Source organism: Condylura cristata, unplaced genomic scaffold (assembly GCF_000260355.1).
Source record: "Condylura cristata isolate star-nosed mole 26May11 unplaced genomic scaffold, ConCri1.0 scaffold00030, whole genome shotgun sequence".
Lineage (NCBI taxonomy): Eukaryota > Metazoa > Chordata > Mammalia > Eulipotyphla > Talpidae > Condylura > Condylura cristata.
Window position 1 is genome coordinate 9,097,467 of NW_004567131.1, and position 24,431 is coordinate 9,121,897.

Consider the following 24,431-nt stretch of genomic DNA (forward strand, 5'->3'; position numbering starts at 1 on the left):
GTTAATTGGGAGCTAATTTTGGGGGTTAATTGGGAGCTAATTTTACTGTTCAACATTAGGAAGTAAATAATTTTGACTTTTTTGAATAAAGCATGAGACGAAAATAAAAAGAAGAAAAAAAGAGGTTGAAGTTGAGCCCAAACTATAATTCGAGAAATATACTTTGAGAAAAGAAATGTAATTTTATAGGCTTTGAATTTAAGGCAAATATTTCATTTCCTCACTTGACAACAGATGAGTCAGCAGTTCAAATCCTTGCTTCATATTGACAAATAGAGCATTTTAGCACGTTATTGACTTTCTGAGCCTGCGTTCATATCTGTAGAATGGAGACCACAGTGTTTTGGCTGGTGTGATGGATGATTCGTGCCGTGTACTGGCCATGGAGTGGGAATGGGCAGCCAGCATTTGTTCCCTTCTCAGGAGATTCATGTATTTTGTCCACATAGAAAACCTGTTTGGGGCAGCCCCACCCGGGAAAACCACCATAGTATGATCACTGCCAATTATCTGAATGGTTTTGGCCTGGAACCATGCAACCCAGATCAGGTCCAAAAACAGCCTTTCATGGTAAGGACAGCAGTGAAGGAAGCCTGTCAATGAGCTCATTAACCTAACCCAGGACAGTGGTGAAGGCACCACCCTCAACAACATTTGGCCCTGAGTAACAGTCAGAAAACTGAAGGGTAAACAAATAACAGAGTGTCTCTGGAGGGACTGCTTCCCCCTTCAAATGGCCTCACCATCCCCCTCACTAGAATTTAACATGGTCCCATGGACTTGAGACAAATCTGAAGCACAAGTTGGTTTTGAATCCACTGTCCAAATATCCAAAACCTCTTTTTCCCTCACTAACAAAACAGGGATTCTTGGCAAAGAGCCTTGGGAGCCCAGCAAAAGGGTCTAGCAATAGTAGGCAGTCTGGCACTTAGTGATGGCCTGTCCCAGCGCTGGGCAGACTCCTCTTCACCCTCCCTATCTGAACTTTGGTCTCTGTGACCTGTTTGTCATCACACTTCGCAGAGGAGATTCTATCTTAATTTAACTGGTGAATATTGTAGAACAAATGAATAGATGGCTCACTTTTGTTAAAGGAGATTTTTTTTTTCTTGAATACTTGCTAAGCATAATTAAGTACTGTTCATGAATTATTCCTGTTTAGTTCTCACACTTACCCCCACGGAGTATATTATCACCTCTGATTTTATAATTTAGAACACTTAGAACTCTGGGAGGAAGTCTTAGGCCCAACTCTTTAGCCACAACAGGAAAAATAGTTTCTTTATCTTTCTATTTACTCTTTCAGATGCTGTGGGCCAAGACTTGGCCAGATGGGCAGCATCACCCACACAGTTCCCATCCCTTTGGAGAGCCTCCTGCTCAAGTTTGGGAAGTTTAGGGGATAGACTCACAGTCACCTTCCTGCTTCTGGCATTTCCCAAGAAGTTGGAAACTGTTCTTATGAGAAAGGCCAGTAGCTGCTGTCGGTGGGCGTTGGGGACTTAGGACTGGTCCAGGTGTGCCAGCGGCTCCAGGTGGCCATCCCGTTTTCTCATGGGGTTGGGTGCCACAGTTCCCAAGAACACAGATACAGGCTAGGAGTGGACTCTGGGTCTTGCTCCCTGCTCAGGCCTGCTGGGTCACTTCCTGTCTCTGAAATGTGCTTCCCATGCTTGTTTTTGGCCTCCAGGACCTGAGCAAAGAGCACAGGAACCCTCCCGGGACTTGGGAACTTGGAGCCATCCCATTCCTATTGCTTATTCCTTACTCCCAGCTCCATCAGAAACAAGTCTTGTGAAGCAGAAACCTAAGTTGCCCTGTCAGACCCACTCATGATTCCTAGTCTTTATTTCTTTGGGGCCCTTCAGATATTGAAGTTGAAATTGTACATGGCTTCCTAGTCTAAAATATCGCTTGTAGCAGAGATGCACTGTAAGTTTTGTTTTAACTTTTTAAGTCTTTGGTTGCCATAATCTTTCTCCCTAAGTCTTAAGTAACCATTGGCCAGAAAAGGGTAAAATGCATCCCCAGGTGTTCATTTGGGGCCCGCTGCCTGCCTGCTGCTGGAAGGGAATGTTCTTTGGGGTTGGAGATGTCTTACCACTGAGGAGAGGCCGGTTGTGCCGGTACGAGGTTGGCAGCTGGCCGATATCCTCTGTCCTGTGGCTCATGACCCGGGACAGGTGGCCGGTGTGGTGCAGACTGCCCACGATGATGCTGTGCAGGTACACAGGCTCGATGAAGTGGCAGAGGAGAGCGCCTTGCAGCCCCAGCACATTCCACCTGCGAGGGCAGAGGGAGGAGATGGGGATTTGCTCACCAGTGTTGGGGCAGGCTGACGTGGCTCGTTGTGCAACCCCCACCCCCCCACCTTATTCCCTCACCCAGCTCCAGATGCTCCGTTCCCCATCATACATTCTGATGGGAAGGGTGGGTGGGGGAGCCTGGACAAGTGGATACGTCAGTGTGATCACGGCCTTGGCCTTGTGGCCCTGGTGACTGGAGCTAAGTGCTGTCGGAGGGCTCTGACAGTGGCATTGCATGTCAGTGCGCTTAGCGTCCCTTCCCGGAAAATGAGTTGTTAGATGGAGTGGAAGCTGCGTATTCTCTCAAGGACTTAAAATTAGATAAAAAAAAAAAGATTGCCCCCATAATGAATCTGAATTTTTCTTTATATTAGCTGGGAAATATCAGAAATTGCGTTTGTTTATTTCAGAGTAGGGCAATATCCTCCCTTCCACCCCTTTGTCCTCGGCAGTCAGAATGACCTATTGTGTTGAAATTAGATGACACTAATAAATGACCTTGCTTTGCTCTGGGGATGATTTTGATTTTAGAAGCCTAGATCAGAGATGAAGGACAAGGCCATTTTCTTTGGAATAAATATAGCTCTGGGTGAGTGTTCACTTCTGTATGCAAAGATGACAGGAGCATTTTAAGATATTTTGCTCCTAAATTTAGGTGGTAAAACGTTATACATGTCTGTTTCTTAAAGCAACATTTTATAGTTCTAGTCTAAATAACATTTTAAGACCCAACTTCCATCAGCAGCAAGCATTATGCTGCTAATTTCTTACATCATTGTTCTTTTCATTAATTAACATTTCTCCACTGCTAGAGCAATTATTGTGGTGCCTCCATGCTGTACATTTCTTTTCATGATTAATAAGGAATCATTATATTTCTCTTTCCTGAAGCAGGCAATTACCATAGAATTCTTTCCATTAATTACTGAATGTTTAAACCAGCATGCCCTACCTGCTGAGCAATCTGCTCCCAGAACCGATGACACCTATTGCTTTAAAAAGTTCTCTTTAAATTTTATTCCAAAAACACAAGCAATTTAGCTGGCGATATTAATTTGCCTCCGAAGCATCGCGGCGAATGAGAAACATCTTTTAATCTCATGCAAGAAGAGGCAGCCATCTGGCTGGTGAGGACTGAGAGTCACTCTCTCAGGCTCCCTCTGTAAACGTAGGTCATTAAAGTAATGTGCTCATCTACATAAAACTCAAATGGAATATAAAAGGTAATATTTATATACAAACAATTTAGTCCTACAATTTAAACAGTCATTGGTTTTATGAAACATTTACTTTAGTCTATCAGATTTGCATAACTTCACTTAAAAAATAATTGTGGTCATTCCTGTAAGTGATGCCATTTCTCTCAGAAAGGAGTGAGAGGGCTTTCCTTTGGATATACATAAGTTTGCCAGAGAGTAAATGTCAAAGTTCTGAAGGAGAGAAGATTTCTGCAAGCAGTGCGAGTATTTATTCCTGATTTTCAGAGGTGCCCCACATGGAAGTAATGTTATTACTTTTATTTTCTGCATAGGAAACTGGTAAGTCAGCTGAGGGCCCCCCGGGAGGCTGCCTTTCCTCGCTGTTCACTGAGGCTCCCTGCAACCGCCACTAGCCCAGGAGAGGGGCACTTTGGTCTGAGCTGTTCCTGGAGGGAAAACTGCTGGTGTTTTTGAGTGCACCGCTTCCTCTGAAATCTGAGCCAAAATTACCAAAAGGTAGGAAAAACTCAACCAAGTCTCCCTTATTTTGTATTTTGGAGACCTTCTTTATAGATATGTAGAACTTGGGAAGGTATGCCAGGAATTAAAAAAAAAAAAAGCAAGCTTAATTATAAATCGATTTCATGATAAAAGTTCAATATTCCTTTTTAAGTGTCTAGTTTTGACCCACCTGTAGGTTTTCTTATATTGATGCTTTGGAGAAAGCAAATTTTCTTGCAATATAGGCTTGCAGTTTCATTGATGAGCTGCCACTGATGACAAAGGATTTTGGGTGCAGACAACCTTTGTGGTGTCTTCTGATTTCTCAGACAGTTAATGAATTTTATCATTTTATCAGTTAAAAGCAGGAAAATGGACATTTCCCTCACTGATAACAAAACACTTTCTTGGAATAAGCCAAGTCTTGGACAAAAGGCAATTAGTATTCCTAGAAGAGACTTCATTGTACTTTGTGCCTTCCAAGTACTGGCTTTAAACAAAACTTCTGGGACATATTTGAATGGTTTTGATTCACAGGGATTGTCTAAAGACAAATAATTTCTATATCTGGTTTCCTCCTAATAACCTTTACAATAAAGAGAAAATCAACCTTCTTCTTGCCTGGCTATAGAAGTTTAAACTTATTCAGCTAACACGATCAATAAAATCAAATATCTTCCTGAATATAAACTGGAGAATTTTTGGCATTCAGGATTGAATGGAAAAATACCTCTTCTTTTGTTCAAACAGCTGATATTACTGCAATGTTGACAGAGAAAAAGATCCCTTGCCTAGTTTTCAATATAGATAATCCCTAAATAAATATATTTTTTGTCTGTTTGTCAATCACTGAAATACCAAAGATAAGTGAGGGAGAGATTTTGGGAAAAGACTTTAACCAAGAGATTCGATTTCCTTGCTTAGTTCAAACCTTGGCCTCCATATATCAGTGGGAACCATCACGCATGTGGGACCTACTTGATGATTACTACTGCTGGGCACCTGGGACAAAAGAGGACACAATTCTCTAACAACAATTACTAATAAATGTTTTGAACAGTAGATGATCTTGCCTGTATACTGTTTTTAATGCCTTGAGGTGACCCCAAAACACTATCAAAACACATATTTCGCATAGAAAAATAGACACATCGACCAAAGAACAGACTAAAAACTCTGGAAATAAATTCACAATTAACTTATGACCAAAAATCCAAGAGCATACAATGGGGAAAGCCTTCTACTTCCTTCAATAAGTAGTGCTGGAAAACCTGGACAGTCACTTGCAAAACTAGGCCACTATCTCACACCCTATGCACAAATAAACTTGAAATGGACTAAGATTGAAACCTTAAGATTTATACAAGAAAATGATTAGCTCCTTGCTGTTGGTCTTGGCAATGATTGTTTTGGGGTCTGTCGACAAAAGTGAAAGGAGCAAGAACAGAAATAAACCAGTGCAGGGACTACATCACCTTAAAAAGTTTCTGCAGAGCGATGGCCAACAAGCATATGAAAAAATGTTCAACATCACTTGTAATAAGGGAGATGCAAATTAAAACCACAATGAGAAACCACCTCACCCCAGTGAGAATGGCACATCTTCAAACAACTAACAACAACAAATGTTGATGAGGATGTGGAGAAAAAGGAACTCTCCTATACTGCTGGTGGGAATGCAAACTAGTACAACCACTATGGAAAACTGTTTGGAGACTCCTCAAACTGCTAAACACGGAGCTTCCCTATGACCCAGCAATCCCACTCCTAGGTATCTACCCAAAGGACACAAAAACACTGATTCAAAAAGATACCTACACCTCCATGTTTGATGCTGCTTTATTCACAATTGGAAAGACATGGGAACAGCCCAAATGTCCAAAAATGGATGACTGGATTAAAAAGATGTGGTACATATACACAATGGAATATTACTCAGCAACCAAAAAAAAAAAGAAAAAAAAAGAAACACTTGTCTTTTGCAGCAACATGGATGGAGCTGGAAAAGATCATGCTTAGTGAAATAAGCCAGAAAGAAAAGGGAAAATACTGGATGGTTTCACTCATAGCAGGAATATAACGAAACAGGCGAGAAAATAATAATAATGATGAACAGCTATATACCCGAGACATTTTGTGGGGGTGGAGTGGGGAATGGGATCACAAACAGTGGTGGGGAGGGAAATGCGCTGGACTATGGTGATGGCATATGGGTGATTTGGTGATGGGAAACCCAAGGGGATTGCAACTGAGATGGAAAAATGCACAAAAATATATAAAAATAAACTATTATATAAAAAAAAGTTTCTGCAGAGCAAGGGAACAATTAACAAAATGAAAAGGTGACCTACTGTGTGGGAAAAAATATTTTCAACTCAAATATCTGGTAAGGGGTTAATATTAAAAATATAGGAACTTGGGCTCTCTCTGGTGGTGTAACAGGTTAAAGCACTGCATTATGAAGCTCTTGGAAGCCACTGCAGCACGAAGTTTTATCCCTGACCAGGGAGATGACCCACATGGAATGGCAGACCTCTCCTGACCCACCTGCTGCTCCCCTAAGCAGTGTACTTTGTCAATCTGTCTGTTCTGCTTCCCACTCTGTCTCTGGTGAAGCTTCTCACTGTCCCTGTACCTCTGGCCTGTGCCCCAGTTCTGTAAGCATAATAAATAATCTTTTTTAAAAATATAGGAACTCGTATAACTTGCTAGCAAAAAAGCAATCTGATGAAAGAATGACCAGAAGAACAGAACAGAAAGTTCTGAAGTGATCTACCAGCAACTTCTCAGGAAGTAAGTTTGGATTTTGCCATGATGATAAAAGTAATCTGAACAACACAACCTTTGGGAGGATGTTGATACTGAATGCAGAAGCTAGGGGTGTGAGGTACCCAGAAAATATGGGTTGTTCTGTTGGGTCAGGTAAGCATTGGGACAATATTGAAATTCTTTGGGTATTTTCAGCCAAAAGAAATCACTTCCTCATCACACATATTCTCATTTCTACTCTCTGAAGTCTGCCTGAAGCATGTAATCTCTCTTGATATGACCTCAGGCTAGCTGAACCCCAATAAACAGCCGGTGTCAAAACTTTTGGAAGGCCACCAGCACCACCTGTGATCACCAGTGTAGGGGCATGATAGCGCCTCCTTTCATAGAATTTCATAGACCCTGACAACCCTACCTCATGCCCCAGGGGCTGGCTAGGTAACTTTTTCCGCTGTGGAGTGAACCAGGCTCTGAGGTCTACAGAATCTTTCTACCACTGTTGGAAAGCCCCATGTCTCCCTCATCACCCGGCTGCTCTCCTTCGCATGGCCCCCCTCAGAGATGTGACATGTGGCTTTTTGTTCCTGGGGAAAAGACCACATTTTACACTTTCTGATTCTTTGTGTGAAGATGCTAGCCATAGACAGAAGGTTTGAGCCCTGTGTGTACCATGCAGGCTCAGGTACAGGAGTGTCTTCATGAGTCCTCACGGTCTCCTTCCCACAGCCTCCACCATGCTTTTCCATCCCCCCTGCTTCTGAATATCCATGGCCTTCTTGTCCTTTGTCAGGCTGCCCATTCCTGCTGTCCTGTGGCCTTCATGCTACCTTGTATTTGTCCAGCCAGATTTCTAGTCTCTGTTAGCAGAAAAGGGGCTTCTCAGCCCTTGCCATGTCCCTGGGGCGAGTGGTGGGCTCCACCTCTAATCTGTGTCTGATTGTCCTTCCAGGAGTAGCAGGCTGTACATGTTTTTTCTTTTTTTTTTTTTTTTTATTGCTGGGGTTACTTTTTGGGTAGATACTGAATTTACCACTCACTACTTTCATCACCAGAGAAGATGTAAAATTTCACACGAAAACAGAACCTCACTTAAAACTGGGTCTGGGTCTTTAGAAGAGCAGTTGATTTTGAGGTCAGAAACAGGAATCACACTCTCCCATGAGATCTGGTACCAGGAAGATGTAGCATGGCTGCTGGGGGGCGTGGGACGACAAAGAGAGCCTCTCCTTGGGAGGGTGTGGGAGCAGCAGTTAGGGAAGGCACTCACTCCTCACAGCTCGAGCTCCAAGTTGAGAAGCCAGACAGTGCCATATTCCCCAGAGAGCAGCTGTAATCTTTTACAGCTCATTTTTATGGAGAAAAGTTTTAATCTGTTCACTTAAAGACACATTGCGATCAATAATCAAGCTCAGGTACTTAAAATTAGAAACCATATCTAAAGGAACATTAGTTCCAGAAGATTTAGATTTTTATATGCCATTCAACTTTTGATTCTTCAAGACAAAAGCAAAACCTGTCTCTCTGGCTGCTATTCCTTCCGGAGACTAGTATTTGCTTCTAGTGTTTGGCTGAGATGGGCTTGGCTCCCAGGAGGGGGCTGGGCCGGTGGTGTTTGCCGTCACCCATCTCCTCATAGCATGGAGGGCAGGACTCTGTGTTATCCTTTCGAGCTGAAGAAAAATCAGTCACCCTTTGGTGTCCAACCAATGGAGCTTGTGGTTTTGAGGTCACATCTCATTGGCACAGTGGAACACCCCAGTTCTGTATTTTCAGCATCTCTTCACTAGGGTGAGAGTAACAGCAGCATGTGAGGAGCAGACTTGGTTATGATTTTTATCTGGTTCAGAAATTTCCCAGATAAATGAGTTGGGCTTAGTGAGTAAGATCTCCTACACAGCAATATTAGTTTCCTGGGACTGCTTGAGCAAAAACACCACAAACGGGGCATTAAAACAACAGAAATGATTTCTCTCAGGGTACTGGTGGTTGAAGTCTCATGTCAAGGTGTTAACAAGGCAGTGCTTCCTCTGGGGGCTTTGGAGGCAGGAAGTCTCTCTTCACTGTTCTAGAGCTGGGGCAGCATCTTCCATACTGTTCCTGGCTTGTAGACGCCTCCCTCTAGTCTCTGCCCCATCCTCTGTGAGTCTGTCCCCAGATCCTCTCTGCTGCTTTTTTCAGCCCTCTGCACAAGCTGTGGGGGTTTATGGAACCCACTGTTTCCCCTCTGCCTTGGGCAGGCTCCATACCTCTGCTTTGGGGAGTACATCCTAAGTATGGATTTGCAGATTTGGAGAAAAGCTTTTGTTCGAAGATATTATGGGAAACATTATTCACAGCAGGAATCAGCAGGAAACATCCCAGATCCCCAGCCACGGGGATTGTGCTGCTGGCATAACTAGGAGACGTAGTGTGATGAGTACATTAAAGGGCCCACGATTTTAAACAGGAGCCACGGTTATCGTGCTCGGTAATGGCTTGTAAGCAAACCTCTAAATCCTGACCACAGGGACAAACGCAAGTTCAGGAAAAGAGAGAAGTGGAAATCAAGCAAAAGGTGGCCACCGTTTTCTATGACTTTGGGAAGTTAGCCAGTTATTTTTGTACTTTGCATCATTTTCTAATTTTCCTTTGTTGTGTTTTTAATTTTTTTCCATATGCTCATCTAGAACATTTTCTCAGCTACCTACCTTAGGGGCGGCCCAGTTGACCCCTGTTTTGTTTTCTTGGTAAATCCAGCTTGCCCATGTGGGGTTCATTCTCCCCACGTGGAGCTTTTGAACTAGCTTTTATCTTCATGAGGGTATTTTGTTCCAAAGTTTCACCCGAAATGTCTTTTTGACAGAGCCTACAGGAAGGAAATGTTATTTCTCTTGCAAAAGGTTTTCTTGGCCCAAGAATGCTCCTGGTGTAATCCCAATAATTTTGTTTTAAACAAAAGAAATGAAACTTTGTTTTCTGCTATGTTCAATATCAAAATTATATTTTTGAAGGAAAAACTGGCTGGCTGGTCCTTCAAGCCCCGGAGGCTGTCTTTTCCCATCAAAGGGGGAACAAAAACACTCCTGTGGCCCATGAAGTTCTAGGTCAGCTGACGTGCTCCAGGCTGGGCCCCTGGCTTTGGACGGCCTCCTCCCCTGCTGCAAAGTGAGATCCCAGGCTCTGCTCCCCAAAGTCGCTGAGCGTGAGAGCAGGCAGGCCGCCTGCTGCTGGCCAAGGGTGCTGAGGAAAGGGCACCATGCTCTCAACGAAGCCTCCAGCGAGCAGGCTTGTAGGTTGTGCAGGCGAGAGGGGCGCACCTGAGCGTTGGGCCCTGTGTCTTTGCGATGAATTTGACATCGATAACTTACACTTGGCCACGGCTGTCTCATTGGCCTCAGAGAGTCATTGAGAGGGCTGGCTCCCACTCAGAAAGGGAGGACACTGTGCCGGAGTGGCCTCTGTCCCTGAGCATGGTGTCCTGTACGGGCTGTGATTTCTTTGGTGACAGGTATCACACCTCCCGTGTCCCAAGCCTCTCAGCCTTGTGAGCACCAACTGCCCAGGAATACAGACGTTTTCAGAAGAGGAAACCTCAAAGTTCCTTCTGTCTGTGTCTACTAGGGTGCAAACACACTGGGTGCAGCTGCCCCTTCCAACTTGGACTCTGGTCATCCAGCCAGCTGTGTCTCCTCTGTAGGTTTCCTGCTTTTGCTGACTGGCCTCTTCTGATGGGTACCCAATCATCCACAAGGGCAACTTGTCTTCTAGAGAAAGAGATTAACCTGCACCTAGAACATGAAGCATTCAGCCTTTGTGAATCCCCAGGTTGAGACCCTGGTTGAGTCACCAGCTTCCAGGCTGGTCTCTGAGCCTGTACTGTGTTGACGGTTAAGTGTCCTTTTATCTCAAAAAGGCCCTGTAAGAAAGACAGCCAGCCAGGCCCTGCACCGGGGGGGCGCAGACAGTATACAGCATCTGTGGGTGCAGGCAGGGCGCACTCTCCAAGGGAGTTCCTGCTCTCCAAGTATCATCCGTTAAGGGGACAAGATGTGAAACAGGAGAACAACCAAAGGAGAAAAGAATCTTATCAGGGGAAAATGGTGATTTTGGGCCACTGAACCCTGAGTAAGATGAGCAGTCAGGGCTGTCCTTGTGTCCAGAGGCTGGGGGTCTCGCCAGACTGTGCAGGATGGATCCCGCAGGCTGGCCTTACCACGGCGGCATTTCCAGTTTAGAGCAGGGGAACAGGCTTCATGAGAGTCCAGGATTTGCCCGAATGGAGAGGAAAGTAGCATGTAGGGAGAGCTGAGCCTCTTACTAACTTCTCTGTTGGCAAGAACTTAGTCCATTAAAAGATCTCCAGAGGAAAGGTCAGGGTGAAGTTGTGCAGTGATCAGCAGTAGCTCTCGCCCTTGATAAGGAGCCGGCCAGCCCTGGGGGAGCACACGGCCTCTCTCTACCCAGACTCTAAAGACTAAACCCTGTGATGACAGGATTGTGGGAATCTGAAGTAGATGAGACAGAATCCGGAGAAGAATCATCAGAAACATTAGCTCCTATATAAAGCAATGTGAAACATTTCCAGTTGATGGAATGCGAGAAGTTTCTTCACAACGCTTTGGCTTTTTTAAAAACACTATAAGATTTTCCAGCTTCCTAAAATGTGTTTTGCTGTAAACCTGTTTTACCATTGACATTGTAAGATGATATCACTTGTTATTCATGGGATTCTATTCTCAGAAGTATGCTGGTTTGTGGTTTAATTTATATTATTACTTAGCTATTATTGATCCAAAAGTGACCCGTGCTTTGCTTTTGATCTGTAGGTGGGAAAAGATGTTGCTGTGGTGATTGTTTGACTCTTTGGCATAATCAACTGCAGCTCATTTTTCATTGATTTCAAAGGAAATTTACAAAGAGAAGTACAAATATGTCTAGTGGATGTACTTTCTCTACCTTAAAGAAAGATACAATTTTATTCATTAATTTTCATTTTATACATGAAAGTCACATGAAATAGGTGATGAAAGAAACCTAATGTTCCTGTTCCAAGGCTGTTGAAATGAAACTACATCTACTAGGAGAGAACTTTCTAAATTACTAAACTTACATGGCTGTGGGCTCAGAGCATATAGGATAAGAACTTTGGGCATTCCCTTGGAAATAAAATCTGTAGTTATATTTGGTTAGCGACACAGCCCTAAAACTATAGGCAGTAAATTTAACATTTTAGCATTTAACAAAAGTTGGAGGGGGGTGGGCTAAGGGTATCGTTTTCATCTTTCCAAGGTCGTCTGTGTGGGGTATTGGGAAGAGGGCAGGCCTTTGAAATGCCATTTCCAGGTTGGGGTCTGTGGTGACTGTCCTAACTGTCACCATGCCCCCGTCTCACAAAGAGGAGGCGTGGTTCCTTCTCTGACAGCTGAGGAGTGCGTCCCATGATGGTGTCGGCCTAGGGCATCTCAACCAGGCAGGACAATCTCAAAGTCAGAAACAGCATGTCTTCCTGTGCTTCCCTGTAGTGACTACTCGAGCTTCTGGGTGTAGCCTCACTTTGGGGCATTCACTAGCAATTGTATCCTTGATGGTCAGTGTTGCCAGCAACAAGGAAACCACTAGAGTCATCCCCTGCAGGCTGTGCACCTGGGTTTCCACTTTCCGATTAAGTACGGTAGACACAGGTGGGCTTCACTGCCTCTGTGCCCGGGCCACATGCACTTACCCACTCATTTATCTGTTCTTTGGTGAGCCAGGGCTGCTATGTGCAGGCATGGTGGGACATGTGATGAGCAGAAGGCAGGTTCCTCAACATTTGTTGGGAGAAAAAAATCTAAGAAGAAGGAGGCTTGAGCTAAGGTCGTCCGTGCAAAAAGTTCAGCCTGTGGTTTGAAGGTATGAGAAGGTGGCCTTGTGGGACTCATCAGTGAGGCTGTGAGAGGCGAGGGAGGGAGGGGCCCCCGGGGATGCTGAGATTTTGGTCTCAGCCATCAGTGGATGGTGCCACACCAAGGTAGATGCTGAAGAAGTGATGGGCCCTCAGGACAGGAGGAACACAGGAATCCCCTGGACAGGCAATGATCCAGCCACCAGGGTGGCAGTGGTAAGTGCAGGAGTGAGGGGAAGATTCTGGATGGAGATGCCCTGTGAAGGGTGGGCACTGACAGGCCTGGAGGAGGGAGCAGAAAGCAGGATGCAAACTGAAGTCCTTGTGAGTATGGCTGGGAGAGGCAGGTTTTGACCCCTGGTTTCTGATCTATTTTCTCAGAGATGGGCCAATAGGCACTTATGACTGGGTTCTTGTAGGGTGTGGCTGTTGAGGACACTTTCTCCAGAGATGGGGAATTCATTCCCATCTGAGGGCAAGTCTAAGATGATGCTCACATTCAGTCCTGTGCCCCCACCCCCATCTCTGCTGTTGGTCTCTTAGGCCCCTTAGAGTCATCGCCTCCCTGCTGGATAACCGACTGCACTTGTCTGAGCTGCCATATGAGATGTGGGGGTGAGCTAGTAACAATCAGCTCTCAAAAACAAAAAAAAAAAAAAAAAAGAGAGAAGAAAAAGAAAAAAAGAAAAAGTCCTGATTTGTAGCTTTGTAGTTTTTGTCAATTTCTGTGTTGAAACTACCACCCCGCTGGACTGCAAATGACCAGAATGAAGTCACAGGCCACAGATTTGGATGAAAATGAGCACATGATGCCATCTTGTGCCATCTTCCCCACGTGGACACTTTACATGGGTGTAAATTTCTACAAGAGAAAAATACTAGTAAAATAAGTAGAAAGTGGTGAATTTGTAGTATTTATTTATTTATTTATTTATTTATTAAAAAACTTATGGTGCTGCAAGCATCTGCAATTTCATTTCTAATTATGACTGTGTTTAACGATAGGCTTCAATATTGCCTGACATGGAAGAATCAGCTCCAGAGGGGCGCGTGGTTCAAGCAGTCTCTGGGGTCTGTGTCACCCGGGGTTGGTGGGTTATGGCCACTGCTTTACAGACTCTTCATCCTCAAACCCCTCTGGCCACACCAGCCTTGAGACTGTCAGGGTCATCAGTCAACCCCTGGGGCACAACATTTCAGAGCGACTCTGTAGGAAGGGCCCCTCTCTGGACACTACATGAACGCTAGCTTTAGTTTTGCCTCAGCACAGCACAGAAAGCTGACACACACATACATTATGAGATGGTCTCTTCGGAAGCCGTTGCACAAACAACAGAAGTTACAGATGCTTAGGGTCAGAGTCATTTGCATAACATATGCTCCCGCACAGAACAGCGAGAGACTCCTTCCAAAATAGCGGGTGTCGCTAATAGCCCCTCTGGGTTTGGAGCTGAGTGTGGGGTTCAAAAACGCGTCCACACCAGAGGACACCGCAGGATGCCAGCTGCCTTCTCCTGACCCAGAGCAGCCGTGCTGCCGGTTTCATGGTTTCATTGTTCCCTCCGCATCCTGTCATCACTCCTGCAGGTGTCTCTTCCTAAGGGCTGCGTGCCTGCGGTCAGGCTTAGCAGAAGCAAACAGAGCTGGGCAAGTGGAGTTCCTGAGATTTCAGTCAGGGAAGGAGCTGGGGGTCAGGGGAGGGGGCACCTGGGGGAAGCATCCCCAGGGAGTGCAGGAGGAGGCGCAGATGCCCTTAAGCACCAGCTTGAAGAGAGAGAAGAGGCAGAAGGCAGAAGATGGGGTGGGGCACAGAGACAGAGAAAGACAGATCATGGGAGACAGATACAGAGAGCAGGAGAGAAAGAGACAGTCAGAGACAGACAAAGAGAGGTGAAGATAGAGATAGAGGGAGAGACAGACAGAGGCAGAGAGACCTCCGTCATGCCAGAGGAAATATGAGGAACAATGGCGAAGAAAGATAAGGAGAGGTGGAGTGGGAGGAGGGGCTGGGGAGTTGGCAGAAGAATCTCGGGTCTGTCCACATCTTGCTGTGCCCTAGTCTCCTCATCCCAATTTGGGGAGCAGAACTAAGGGAAGGGAAGGAGCTCTGTCTTCAGCTTGAGGCCCTTGCTCAAGGCCCTGGAGAGGCGTGCAGTGTAGACTTTTGTTTATTAAGTAGATTTTACTATTAAAAAACAAGCCTGACTTTGAGCAGCTGCATTACCCTCCACAGACCCGCCAAGCAGCGAACGTAATGTAGGTTTTGCAGCTTGTGTTTCGTTTGCTGTCTATCGACATCTAAGATCCTGGAGACAGTGGAATTTCAGCGCTCTAGCATTAATTTGCTTCATTTTTCTGGCAAGTCAGAGAGTTAATTTAGAAACCCAATACTATCTTAGGGCATCAAGAGAATCTCAGCAAACGTGAAAATTGCTGCTTTTTCTCCCCTCCCGGCTTCATGAATAGAAGAAAATATTACAAAGGAGAATACATTTTCTCCTGAAAGATGAGCTATTTGGCGATTCCAGGCTATTCCCTTTGATGCTGAAATCAGCGCTTTGATTTATCGTCATTAGACCCTCCCTGCCTCTGCTGGGCCTGAGCAATCACAACCAGGGAGAAGATGGCTCTTTCTCCCGCAGCCCTTTGGTAATTTCCCAGGAGGATTCAGAATCTTCCTCTCAGGAGCTGAGGTTTGATGTGGCCTCTAAACTGGGAGGCCTGGAGCCTGGAGAACAGGGACAGCGTCCTGCAGGGTCTGCTGTGTTGCCGACTGGTCCCCAGGCCTCCCCTAGAGCCTGCCCTGCAGCCTGGGGCTCCCAGTGGCCCTGCCACTGCCCCCCCATTCCACAGGCATCCCCCTCTTTCCGGCTCTGCGCTTGCTCATCCTTTCCCACCCTCCAAGCACCCTGCCTGGGTGTTTGAATGCCAGAGGGGGCAGGGGGCCTGTCACATGGGGCTTCCTCTGCTGGGTGCCACACTGGGATCATGCGCTTGTGCACTGTGGGAGCACCACCAGGACACTGAGGAGGCCCCTCTGGCCACCCCATCTCCAAAGTTTTTCCCAAATCCCCACACTTCACACTGCTCTGGCCTCATTCCCTCCCCCACCTTCCTGTTTCAGCCACCATCTTCCATGTGGAAGATCTCAGGATAGCAGTATGATCAGATACAGGTGAGCGGAACCCCAAGAGCACATTTGTAATGGATCTACTCTCCTCATTTTGCTCAAGGATCACACATGAACACATTGATCCAAGTTCCCAGAAGTCATTCTGACTCGTTAGCACTGACTTGCCATGGCCACCTAAGCATCAGGGTGACTTTAGGACTGTGGAAGACGGTGCAGATGCAGGTGACTCTCCCATGCAGCGTCACTCCTCTGCCTTTGGAAGGGGCCCGGCCTTTGCCCAGCTCAAGTCACAAAGTACCCCTGTGTGTGAGGACCACAACTGGTGGCACAAGCACCTGCTCTGGGAGTTACATCTGTCGCACACAGCAGTTTCTGTGCCCTCTCTCATACAAGTCCCCTTTGCTGGCCACCTGGCTGCCCTCTAGCAGCTTCGCCCTCACCCTGCCCCTGGGCTGAGGGCCCCAAGTGGAAAATTTTCAGATGGGGGCTTTTGAAAACTCCTTTTAAAAGAAGAATATCTTATGGTGTATGTATGGGAAGACCTCCACCCAGAGACATCAAAGGTGGATTCATTTCCTTGAAAGGTTTGAGAAGCCTGAGAGGGGCAGGGGAGCTTTGTGAGGGTGAACGAAGAGGCCTGGGATCTACATGGGGACCCTGGAGAGAGGTGACAGTGGTGTCATCCAGGTGAAGCTGGGGTGGGGGTGGTGGTCTCAGACCAGGGTGCTTGGGAGCCAGGCAGCACATTCTGTGAGCCGGTCTGACACACCTTGGGTTCAACTGGAGCCCAGACCTAAGAACCTGGGTGCTTGAAACCTTGCAGTGGCTGCGTGAGACCTTGGTTGACTCAGAATGCTCAAATGTGTCCAACAAGTGCCTGCCCACCTGCCCGGATGGTGCACACCTGGTCCCTCTATAACCTGACCGAGGCGAGGGAGTAGCAGGGAGGTTACCTGGCTATCTTGTCTGTGCAGGACATGGTGACGAGCTGCTCGCCCAGTAGGACACCGTCCCAGGTCTGGACCGCGCTGGGGCCCCGCACGGGCACTGTCCCCTCCCCAGACTCAATCTTCGTGCGCAGGTGCCCACGGAACTTCCTGACGATATGTTTGCTGCTGTTCACTAGGAAAGAAAAGGTGCTGTGAGAGGTGGCTGGACCCTCTGCCGAGAGGTGGAGATTCCCAGCCTCCAGTGGTGGGGTAAGTTACCCAGAAAACATTTCACAGGGGTGTTTGGGTGCCATGATTAGTGGATCAAGGAAAGCATATTCTAGAAATAGTGCTGGATAGGGAGAAATGTCTTCAACGGTGATTGGAGAGCTGGTAGAATCCATCCGGGAAACCGCTTCCAGACCCAGGCTCAGGCATTTCCCTGAGAGGGGTTGGACAGGACAAGTCTGGGAGCCTTTGGGTTTTGCTACAACTTCTGCATGCTGCTGCCAAAGCATAAAATAGCACAAAGGTCTGAGGATGAGCATGACTGTGCCCTCTCACCCTTTATTTATGGACACTGGCTCTTTCAGATCAAAAAGTAATTTCCACTGTATTCACTGCTGGTTAGTAAGGCCTGAATTTCTTATACTGCATAACTACAGCATCTACACACCATCTTTTGGAAAGAAAGACTGTTGTATTCCTTGAAGAAAATAAACTTTTGTGATGTTTCAGATGACAGTGATGATACTGGTGGTGGGGATGTTGATGATGATGATTGTAGGGTTGAGATGGTAAAGATGGTGATAGAGATGATGGTGATGAAGATGGTACTGATGGAGATGATGGTGAATGTGATGAAGATGATAGTGGATGATGGTGATGATGAAGACAGTGATGACAGTGATGATGGTAGGAGTGGTGAGGATGATCAAGGTCACAGGAAGGTACTGATGACGATGTGATGATGACGGCAATGAAGAGATGACAATGTTAATGCTAAAGATGATGAAGAAGGTGAAGATGGAGGCCAAAACATGTGCCTGTCCACCTGCCCGGATGATGCACACCCAGCCCCTTTATAACCTGAGCAAGGCAAGGGAATAGCAGGTAGGTCACCTGGCTATCTTGTCTGTGCAGGACATGTTAACACCATGTCAACAGGAGTCCTGACTTGAATTAAGAACATTTTTTTTTTTGGAGGCATTAACTCAAAGTTTTCAGGTTAATTTTCCCTACAGAGCCAGCTTCTCTAACACAATTCCTGAAGAGTTTTATCAGTCTTGGGGGATGGGGGGTAGTGTTTGTGATCTTGTAGAGCCTGTTCTTTTTTGCCTAATTGTGGGTCACCCTCATTATGATGATGATAATGGATAACAAACAGTTCATGTAGCTTAAAATTACTTGAGGGAACTTTTGGTTGATCTGCCTTGTGTCACTGTCTCGTTGGGAATTTCATCACATCATCATCCACTGGCGAAGCTCTAAGAAAGTGGAGGTGCCTACATACTTGCTCTCTCAGGGGGCATGGTATTTGCTGTGCCTCTCTTTCTGGTAACTGCAGTAGCCTTTATCATTTCTCCACTATTCAACTATTCTCTTACATTACAGACATCAGGCCTATTGTGTGGCAAGGCTTTTCCAGTTCTTACCATTGCTTATGGACAACTCATTTTCCATGAAGCAGTCTTTAAAGCCTGTTGATGCCATAACAAAAGGGAGTCCTTACTTGAATTAAGAACAGTTTTTTTTAGCATTTAAACCAAAGTTTTCAGGCTAGGTTAATTTTCCTTGAAGAGCCAGGTGCATGAGATGCTATTGAGAAGTGTTTATCTTTGGAGGTGTTAAGTGTCAGACTGCCTTCTCTAGCACGCCCCCTGTAGAGTTTTATCAGTCCTGGGGGTCTGAGTATCCATGATCTTGCAAAGCCTATTTCCTTCCACTCTTTTTTGCCTAATTGTGGGAGGCAGGAGGGAGTGGAAGATGCCACTTCAAGCAGAACAAAATGTCAATCTAACCAGAAACTGCAGGGGAGTGAACATGAATAATCTGTAGTGGATTTATTGTGTGCTCAAGACTGTGGGGGTGTGAGAGGTTAGAGTCCTGCCTACCATGTGTACATATATACTCCCAATTCATAAGAATACCTAATCTAATTCTGATATTCCAAGTCATCAGACCCTTCCTTATAATGTTTATTCATGTAAAACATTTACCTTTGGAGACTGATGTTAGAAAAAAGTGAGGGCAGTGATATGCTTTAGAAAATTGTTCACGTAAATATTTTATTTTTAGGAGAGATTCCAAAGGAGATGAAGTTAAGTGGAAACTGAAGAAGTTCACCCAAGAAACACAGATCTAAGTAGTGACATTTGACTTTTGCAATGGTAGAGGGGACAGAAAGAAAGCCAAAAATGGAAAAAAGTATAGGAAAGGAAAGCAATTTTCAAGACTAAATAAACTTTTAATTTTCCAATCACCTTCCAAAGGTATATCGCAGAAGTTATGCCAATGAAGTGATCTAATATCGATTGTGATAATAACTTAGACAACATTTGCCATGTGGTTATGGGGTGTCCCTTGTCTATTGATGAAGCCAGTGACAGTGATGATGGTGAATGGTGAAGCCATTATATTCATTGATCCTACAACACACATATGTCATCAGATATTTCCTGCTTCTGAAACTAACCAGGGATCTGAAAATGAGAAATCTGAAAACAGGGATTTCTGAAAGTAAAGCACAGTTTAGATTCTCTTAACTTTTTACAGTACTTTGAATTGCCCCAATGTGCATGGAGTGGATTTGGCTTAGAACTTACGAACGATTTAGCATGTACTTGTAAAATATGATAGGCTGGGATATTTAAGCTGTTGAATTGTCAGAAAATAGCAGTAAATACCATATTGACCAGGTTATTTAAATCACATGTCAAGGAAGAGGAATCTGCATTCAGTAGTGTGTTAGGTGTGTTAGCACAGTGCTGCTTAGTAACTGCGAAGAGATGGGGTCTGATTGTTTCATCCTCTTTCGCTTCTTATCAGAACTGCCTTGTGTCTGCCCAGGTCTCCTAGAGTGTCTGGAAATGGAGTCAACCCTTGGGTCTGGCCTCCTCCCACAGAGTAGGCCTGAGTCCATCAGAACAAAGACTTGCAGCTGCAGAGCTTGTGGCTGGAGTGACTTTTCTCTCAAAGTGAAGGTCCCATGTGAGGTAAGAACCATGCCTGCCTGCCCACCATGTCTTCCTGGCCCTTCCTGAGAGCCCACCAGAAACTCCTTGGCCCATAGACCTTTCCCTTGGGTGGACAAGGAGACACCTGTCTAATCTGGGTAAGAGAAATTAGGGGACTTTGATACAGTGGCTCAAATGCAGCTCCTCAGAATCACAGGGAAGTTTAAAAGTGCACATCCTTGCTCCCTCCCCTCAAGTGCACTGGAATCTTGTAGAAACTCTCTAGTGGTCTTTGTAGATAAGCTGGTTTGTAAACAATCAAATGAAATGCAAACCTACTCACAGGCGATGACTCTTCCAAGTGTTTCACAGCAATTGGTATTGATCCAATTTCAGACTATTTGGGGGAAGAATTATGATCTATCCAGATGAATGTTTTTAAGGGAATAACAAACTTGGGAATTTGGAATTTCTCGAGCCACATTTGTCTGGGGGTGGAGGGGTTCCAACACATATGTTGTGTTACCTCTTAGGTCAGAATCCTGACTCTGGGAACTTGGGGCTCATGGATCTAACTCATGTGTGGTTAAATCAGTGAGAACAGCAGAGGCAGAGGCCCCTCTGGGGGAGCCAAGAGCTTGCACTTAGAAACCGCAAGTCAGCGCTCTTGGCTGGCTTTCTGTGTGACATGGCTTTGACGATCATTTAAAGCTGTCAATAGAGCTTTCTTACTGTGCCTTCAAGCCTTCATAGGCTCATAGTCGGCACAGCTGTGTTCAGACTCTTAGACTGAGTCATGTCATAGGTGTCTCATGCATACACACATGTCATGTATGCATGTGTATTTGTGCATGTGTGTACCTATGCTTTTATGTATTGTGTATGTACCTGTGGCAATGATATGACAGAGGGAGAGAAAGGGGAACAGGAGAAAGCTACCTAAGCTCAGCTGCAGGTAATAGAGGGGTCTACTGCAGACAACTGAGAGGCGAACAGGTGCTCTGTGCAGACCAAATGATGATGATAATGAAGGCAATGGAAATTTAAAAGTAGCTGATGGTTACAAGCAGAGGTGGCTCGGGTGGGGGCTAACAGGAGGTGGACCCCGTAAGCTGCATGTCCCTTGCTGGACCTTCTTTGGGACTCTACAAGCCCAGAACTCACCATGTCTGTGCTCTGCACTCTGCGCTGTGTTTAGATGGAGGATATCCTATGCCCTGTAGGCTGGCATGCCCCTTGGGGGTGGGTGTTATGTCCCTCAGGGATTATGTGCTGGACTCCATCTGGAAGCATCAACCTAGGCAGTGAGGTTGGGCTTTCACAGCACTAATTTGTTGTTGACCAGAGCTGACCTTTGGAATAGCCCCCCACTTCCTGTAGGGCTTGTCACCATCAACTTCCTTTGGGTCTAGCCTTCTTTCAAGATAAGCAGAGGTAAGAGCAGATGGAGGCTGCCTGTCCTGTTTTAAAGGGGGGTGCTTGGCCAGTTCTGTCTAAGATGAACTGAGTTCTGAGCATTTGTGCTTCTGTGGGGAGTAGGGAGTTCTTAGAAGTCTCTCTGAGAGGTCCTGCTGAGCGGAGGACAGTGGGGTTTGGGTTGTTCTGCCCTCTCCAAGTGAGCAAGAGTCAGGGATATTGGCCACAGGGCAATAAACCGAGAAGCCACCACTTTGGTCCTGGGAGTGAAACGCTGGGAGAGATGCCTTCGACAGCTGTGCACCAACGGCTCAGTTTGCCTGGTGCATCTCCAACAAAAATGTGAGGGCAATGTTTTATTATTTTTTTCTTCCACCGGCACCTGCCACATCTTAAAAACACCAGGAGATAAAACACATCTGTGTCTGAAAGTGAACCCCAGGGTGCGGCTGTGAGAAGCATTGGTTTATTTTCCTAACCGGAGGCTTTGCCAAGTTGGAATCAAGGCCAGGAAAGCTACAGTAGGTGCTGGGGTACAGAGATGGCAGCCCAAGAGCTAGAACGGCCTTCTCCAGGGGCCACAGGTTCTGTAGGCCCGCTCCGCCATCCCTACCCCCTCGGTTATGCTAGGGCAGGTCCCTAATGTTCTGCACACTTTCCACTTTCCTTCCAGATCTGAAGCCCTGAGCTAGGTCTTCATAATGTCAAACCTTTCGAGAGAGAATGGAATGGCAACTCCAAGTTGTGGTCTTGTGGACCGAATTTCACAGTTGTGTACAGCTACTATCGTGGAGGTCAGCTTGATGAATAGCTCCAAGAAAAAATGAGTCCACCTTGTCTTGTTTCATTTATTTTTTCTTGCTGCGTTTTCTGAGGTGACATAACTATAAAGGAATGCTTGCAGTGCCCCAAAGTGGGGGCCTAGGGACTGAGGTCAGGTGTAGGACTCACAGGGCCAGCCCCACCCAGCCCCTTACCTCCTGGGTACCTCTTTTTATGCTCAGTGGGTCCCCTTTTATGGTTCTCGCTTCAAGCTGATGCTCTCTGCTTTCCATGAGGTGTTGTCATGGACTGAATGTCTGTGTCCCCGAAATATGTATGTTGAAACCTCAAGCTGATGATATGAGGAGGTGGGACCATTGGGTGAGTGAGGCCCTGAGAGTGGAGCCCTATGATGGGCTTTGGGCCTTTGTAAAGGACACCCAGCGGGCTCCCTTGCTCCTTGTCAGCGTGTGAGGACATAGCCAGATGACCCGTCTATGAACTGGGAAGCAGGTCTCCACCAGACACTGACACACCAGTGCCTTGATCGTGTGCAACAACTTCCAGAACTATGAGAGGAAAATGTCGCTTAAGTGCCAATTTATGTTGTTATGTTATTAAGATCTGGCTGACTGAGACCGTAATGAAATACTACTTAGCCTCTCATTATGGAGGATTCCAGCTAACCACTCTGCAAAGGGGAGAGCAACAGCAAAAGGGAAGGTAGCAGAAAGGAGCATTTATTTTTCTGGACCAGTCTCCAGTCTAACTATTAGAAAAATAGGTTAAACACACCGTGGATTAATACAATGCTATGTTACCCCCTATACCTTCACTGTCTTGGGTGGAGGGACTTCTGCAGGCCAGAAGTCTGCAGGCATGCAGAAAATACTATTTCCCCTTCCTTTAGCAATTACAACACACATGTAGCCTTCCATAGCTGGGAACACCAGGAGGCCAAAAATAAATCTTCAGTAACTTGTCTCATCTGTTGTGCTTCTACTGTAGCTTTCTTTTGAGCACAAAAGTCAGCCTTGGATGCTTCAACATCTCTGCCAGGACCAGATGCCTCATCATCTTCACATATTTAATTGTTTTGCCTATGTCAGAACACGTGCCTCCTGCTGCTTCTATTAAGGGTGCTTGTGGTATAGATGCAAGCGTGTGTATGGATGTGCTTTATGGCTGTGGGGTAGCCTCAATTTTTTCCTTCCTGCAGGGACAGCACCTCAGATCTGCACAGAGGAGAGACCACATGCCTCCTGCGTGTACCTGACTCCTGGGGCCTGCAGGGTCGTCTCTCTGGGGACAGAATAACCCCCGGTGAAGGGCCAGCATGCTTTCAACAGGTGCCCCCCAAGGGGTACAACATGGCACTTTGTGACTTGACTGGGGGAGACGGACACCCCCCACCACTGTTTTCTTTGCCCCACAGTTGGCAAGCAAAGGCCAGCCAGGCCGGCTTGGACTTTTCCCATGCCGCTAATTCTCACTTCCTGCCCTTCATGCTACTCTTCTTTGGGATGGAGGGGCCGTGACTTATGATGTGGCCAGCGTGGCTCTTGATAGCTAATTTTAGACCTCAAGCCACGGTGCTTCCAGGGATCCGGGCATTTCAGACTAACAGAAGTATGATCATGCACGTAATTGCAGACACGCCCACATGCAGCCACCCAGCCCAGACGCCATTCTCCGCCCCAGGTAGAGGAGAGCAAAGAGCTGTTGTTGACAAAAGGTAGAAACGCCGTCTCTTACGGTCTGTTGTGATCTCGTAGGGCGAGTTGAGCCTGGCGTCTCCGCAGGGGGATGTGCTCACGTAGAGGTGGAACAGGATGTTCTCTCTCAGCCTGTAGCCCCCCTCCTTTAGCCGCACAAATATGGAGCACTCTGAGTCCTCTCTCCGCTTGCTAGGGTCAGAAAGAGGGTCCAGGCCATTTATTACCAACCAAACCAGAAACATTCCAATTTGTTCTGTTCTGTGTCATGGATCCTCAACTTTTTTTCCTCTTCATCTACCCCATTATGTATTCTTCTTGCAAGGAAACTTCTAGAGCCAGTAGCAATAGAACTGCATCAAAGCAAAGATGAGCGGCCGGAACCCGACCCTCTCATTCCTCCCTAACTTGACATTTTAGGGAGAACTTTCACCAAGCCAGTTGTGCAGCTGCTACTCACCTGTACCCAGGTATGTATAAACTGTAGCCCTGCGCTTCACAGCACTCTTCAGGGTTCTACATGGCCCCAGCGGGCGACCCATTTCTGTATTAAAAGGAGAAATGGGCCTTGAAATGGGGTAGCGCTTGGCTGCCAGCCTGCAAGGAATCTACATGCGTATGCCTGCTGTTCTGCACCCGGCCATGACCAAAGGGAGTGTCTG

The 24,431-nt window shown here is 46.2% G+C and overlaps 1 protein-coding gene across 1 annotated transcript in view; it reads right to left on the minus strand.

Annotated features, from left to right (window-relative positions):
* Positions 1–24,431, minus strand: part of ADARB2 (adenosine deaminase, RNA-specific, B2 (non-functional)) — a 430,525-nt gene that overhangs the window by 9,874 nt on the left and 396,220 nt on the right. The window contains exons 6-8 of the mRNA XM_012731274.1: positions 23,810–23,961; positions 16,725–16,893; positions 2,102–2,283 (exon numbers count right to left, since the gene is read on the minus strand). Coding sequence (XP_012586728.1) covers positions 2,102–2,283; positions 16,725–16,893; positions 23,810–23,961 — 503 coding nt within the window. The remainder of the gene's footprint in view (positions 1–2,101; positions 2,284–16,724; positions 16,894–23,809; positions 23,962–24,431) is intronic.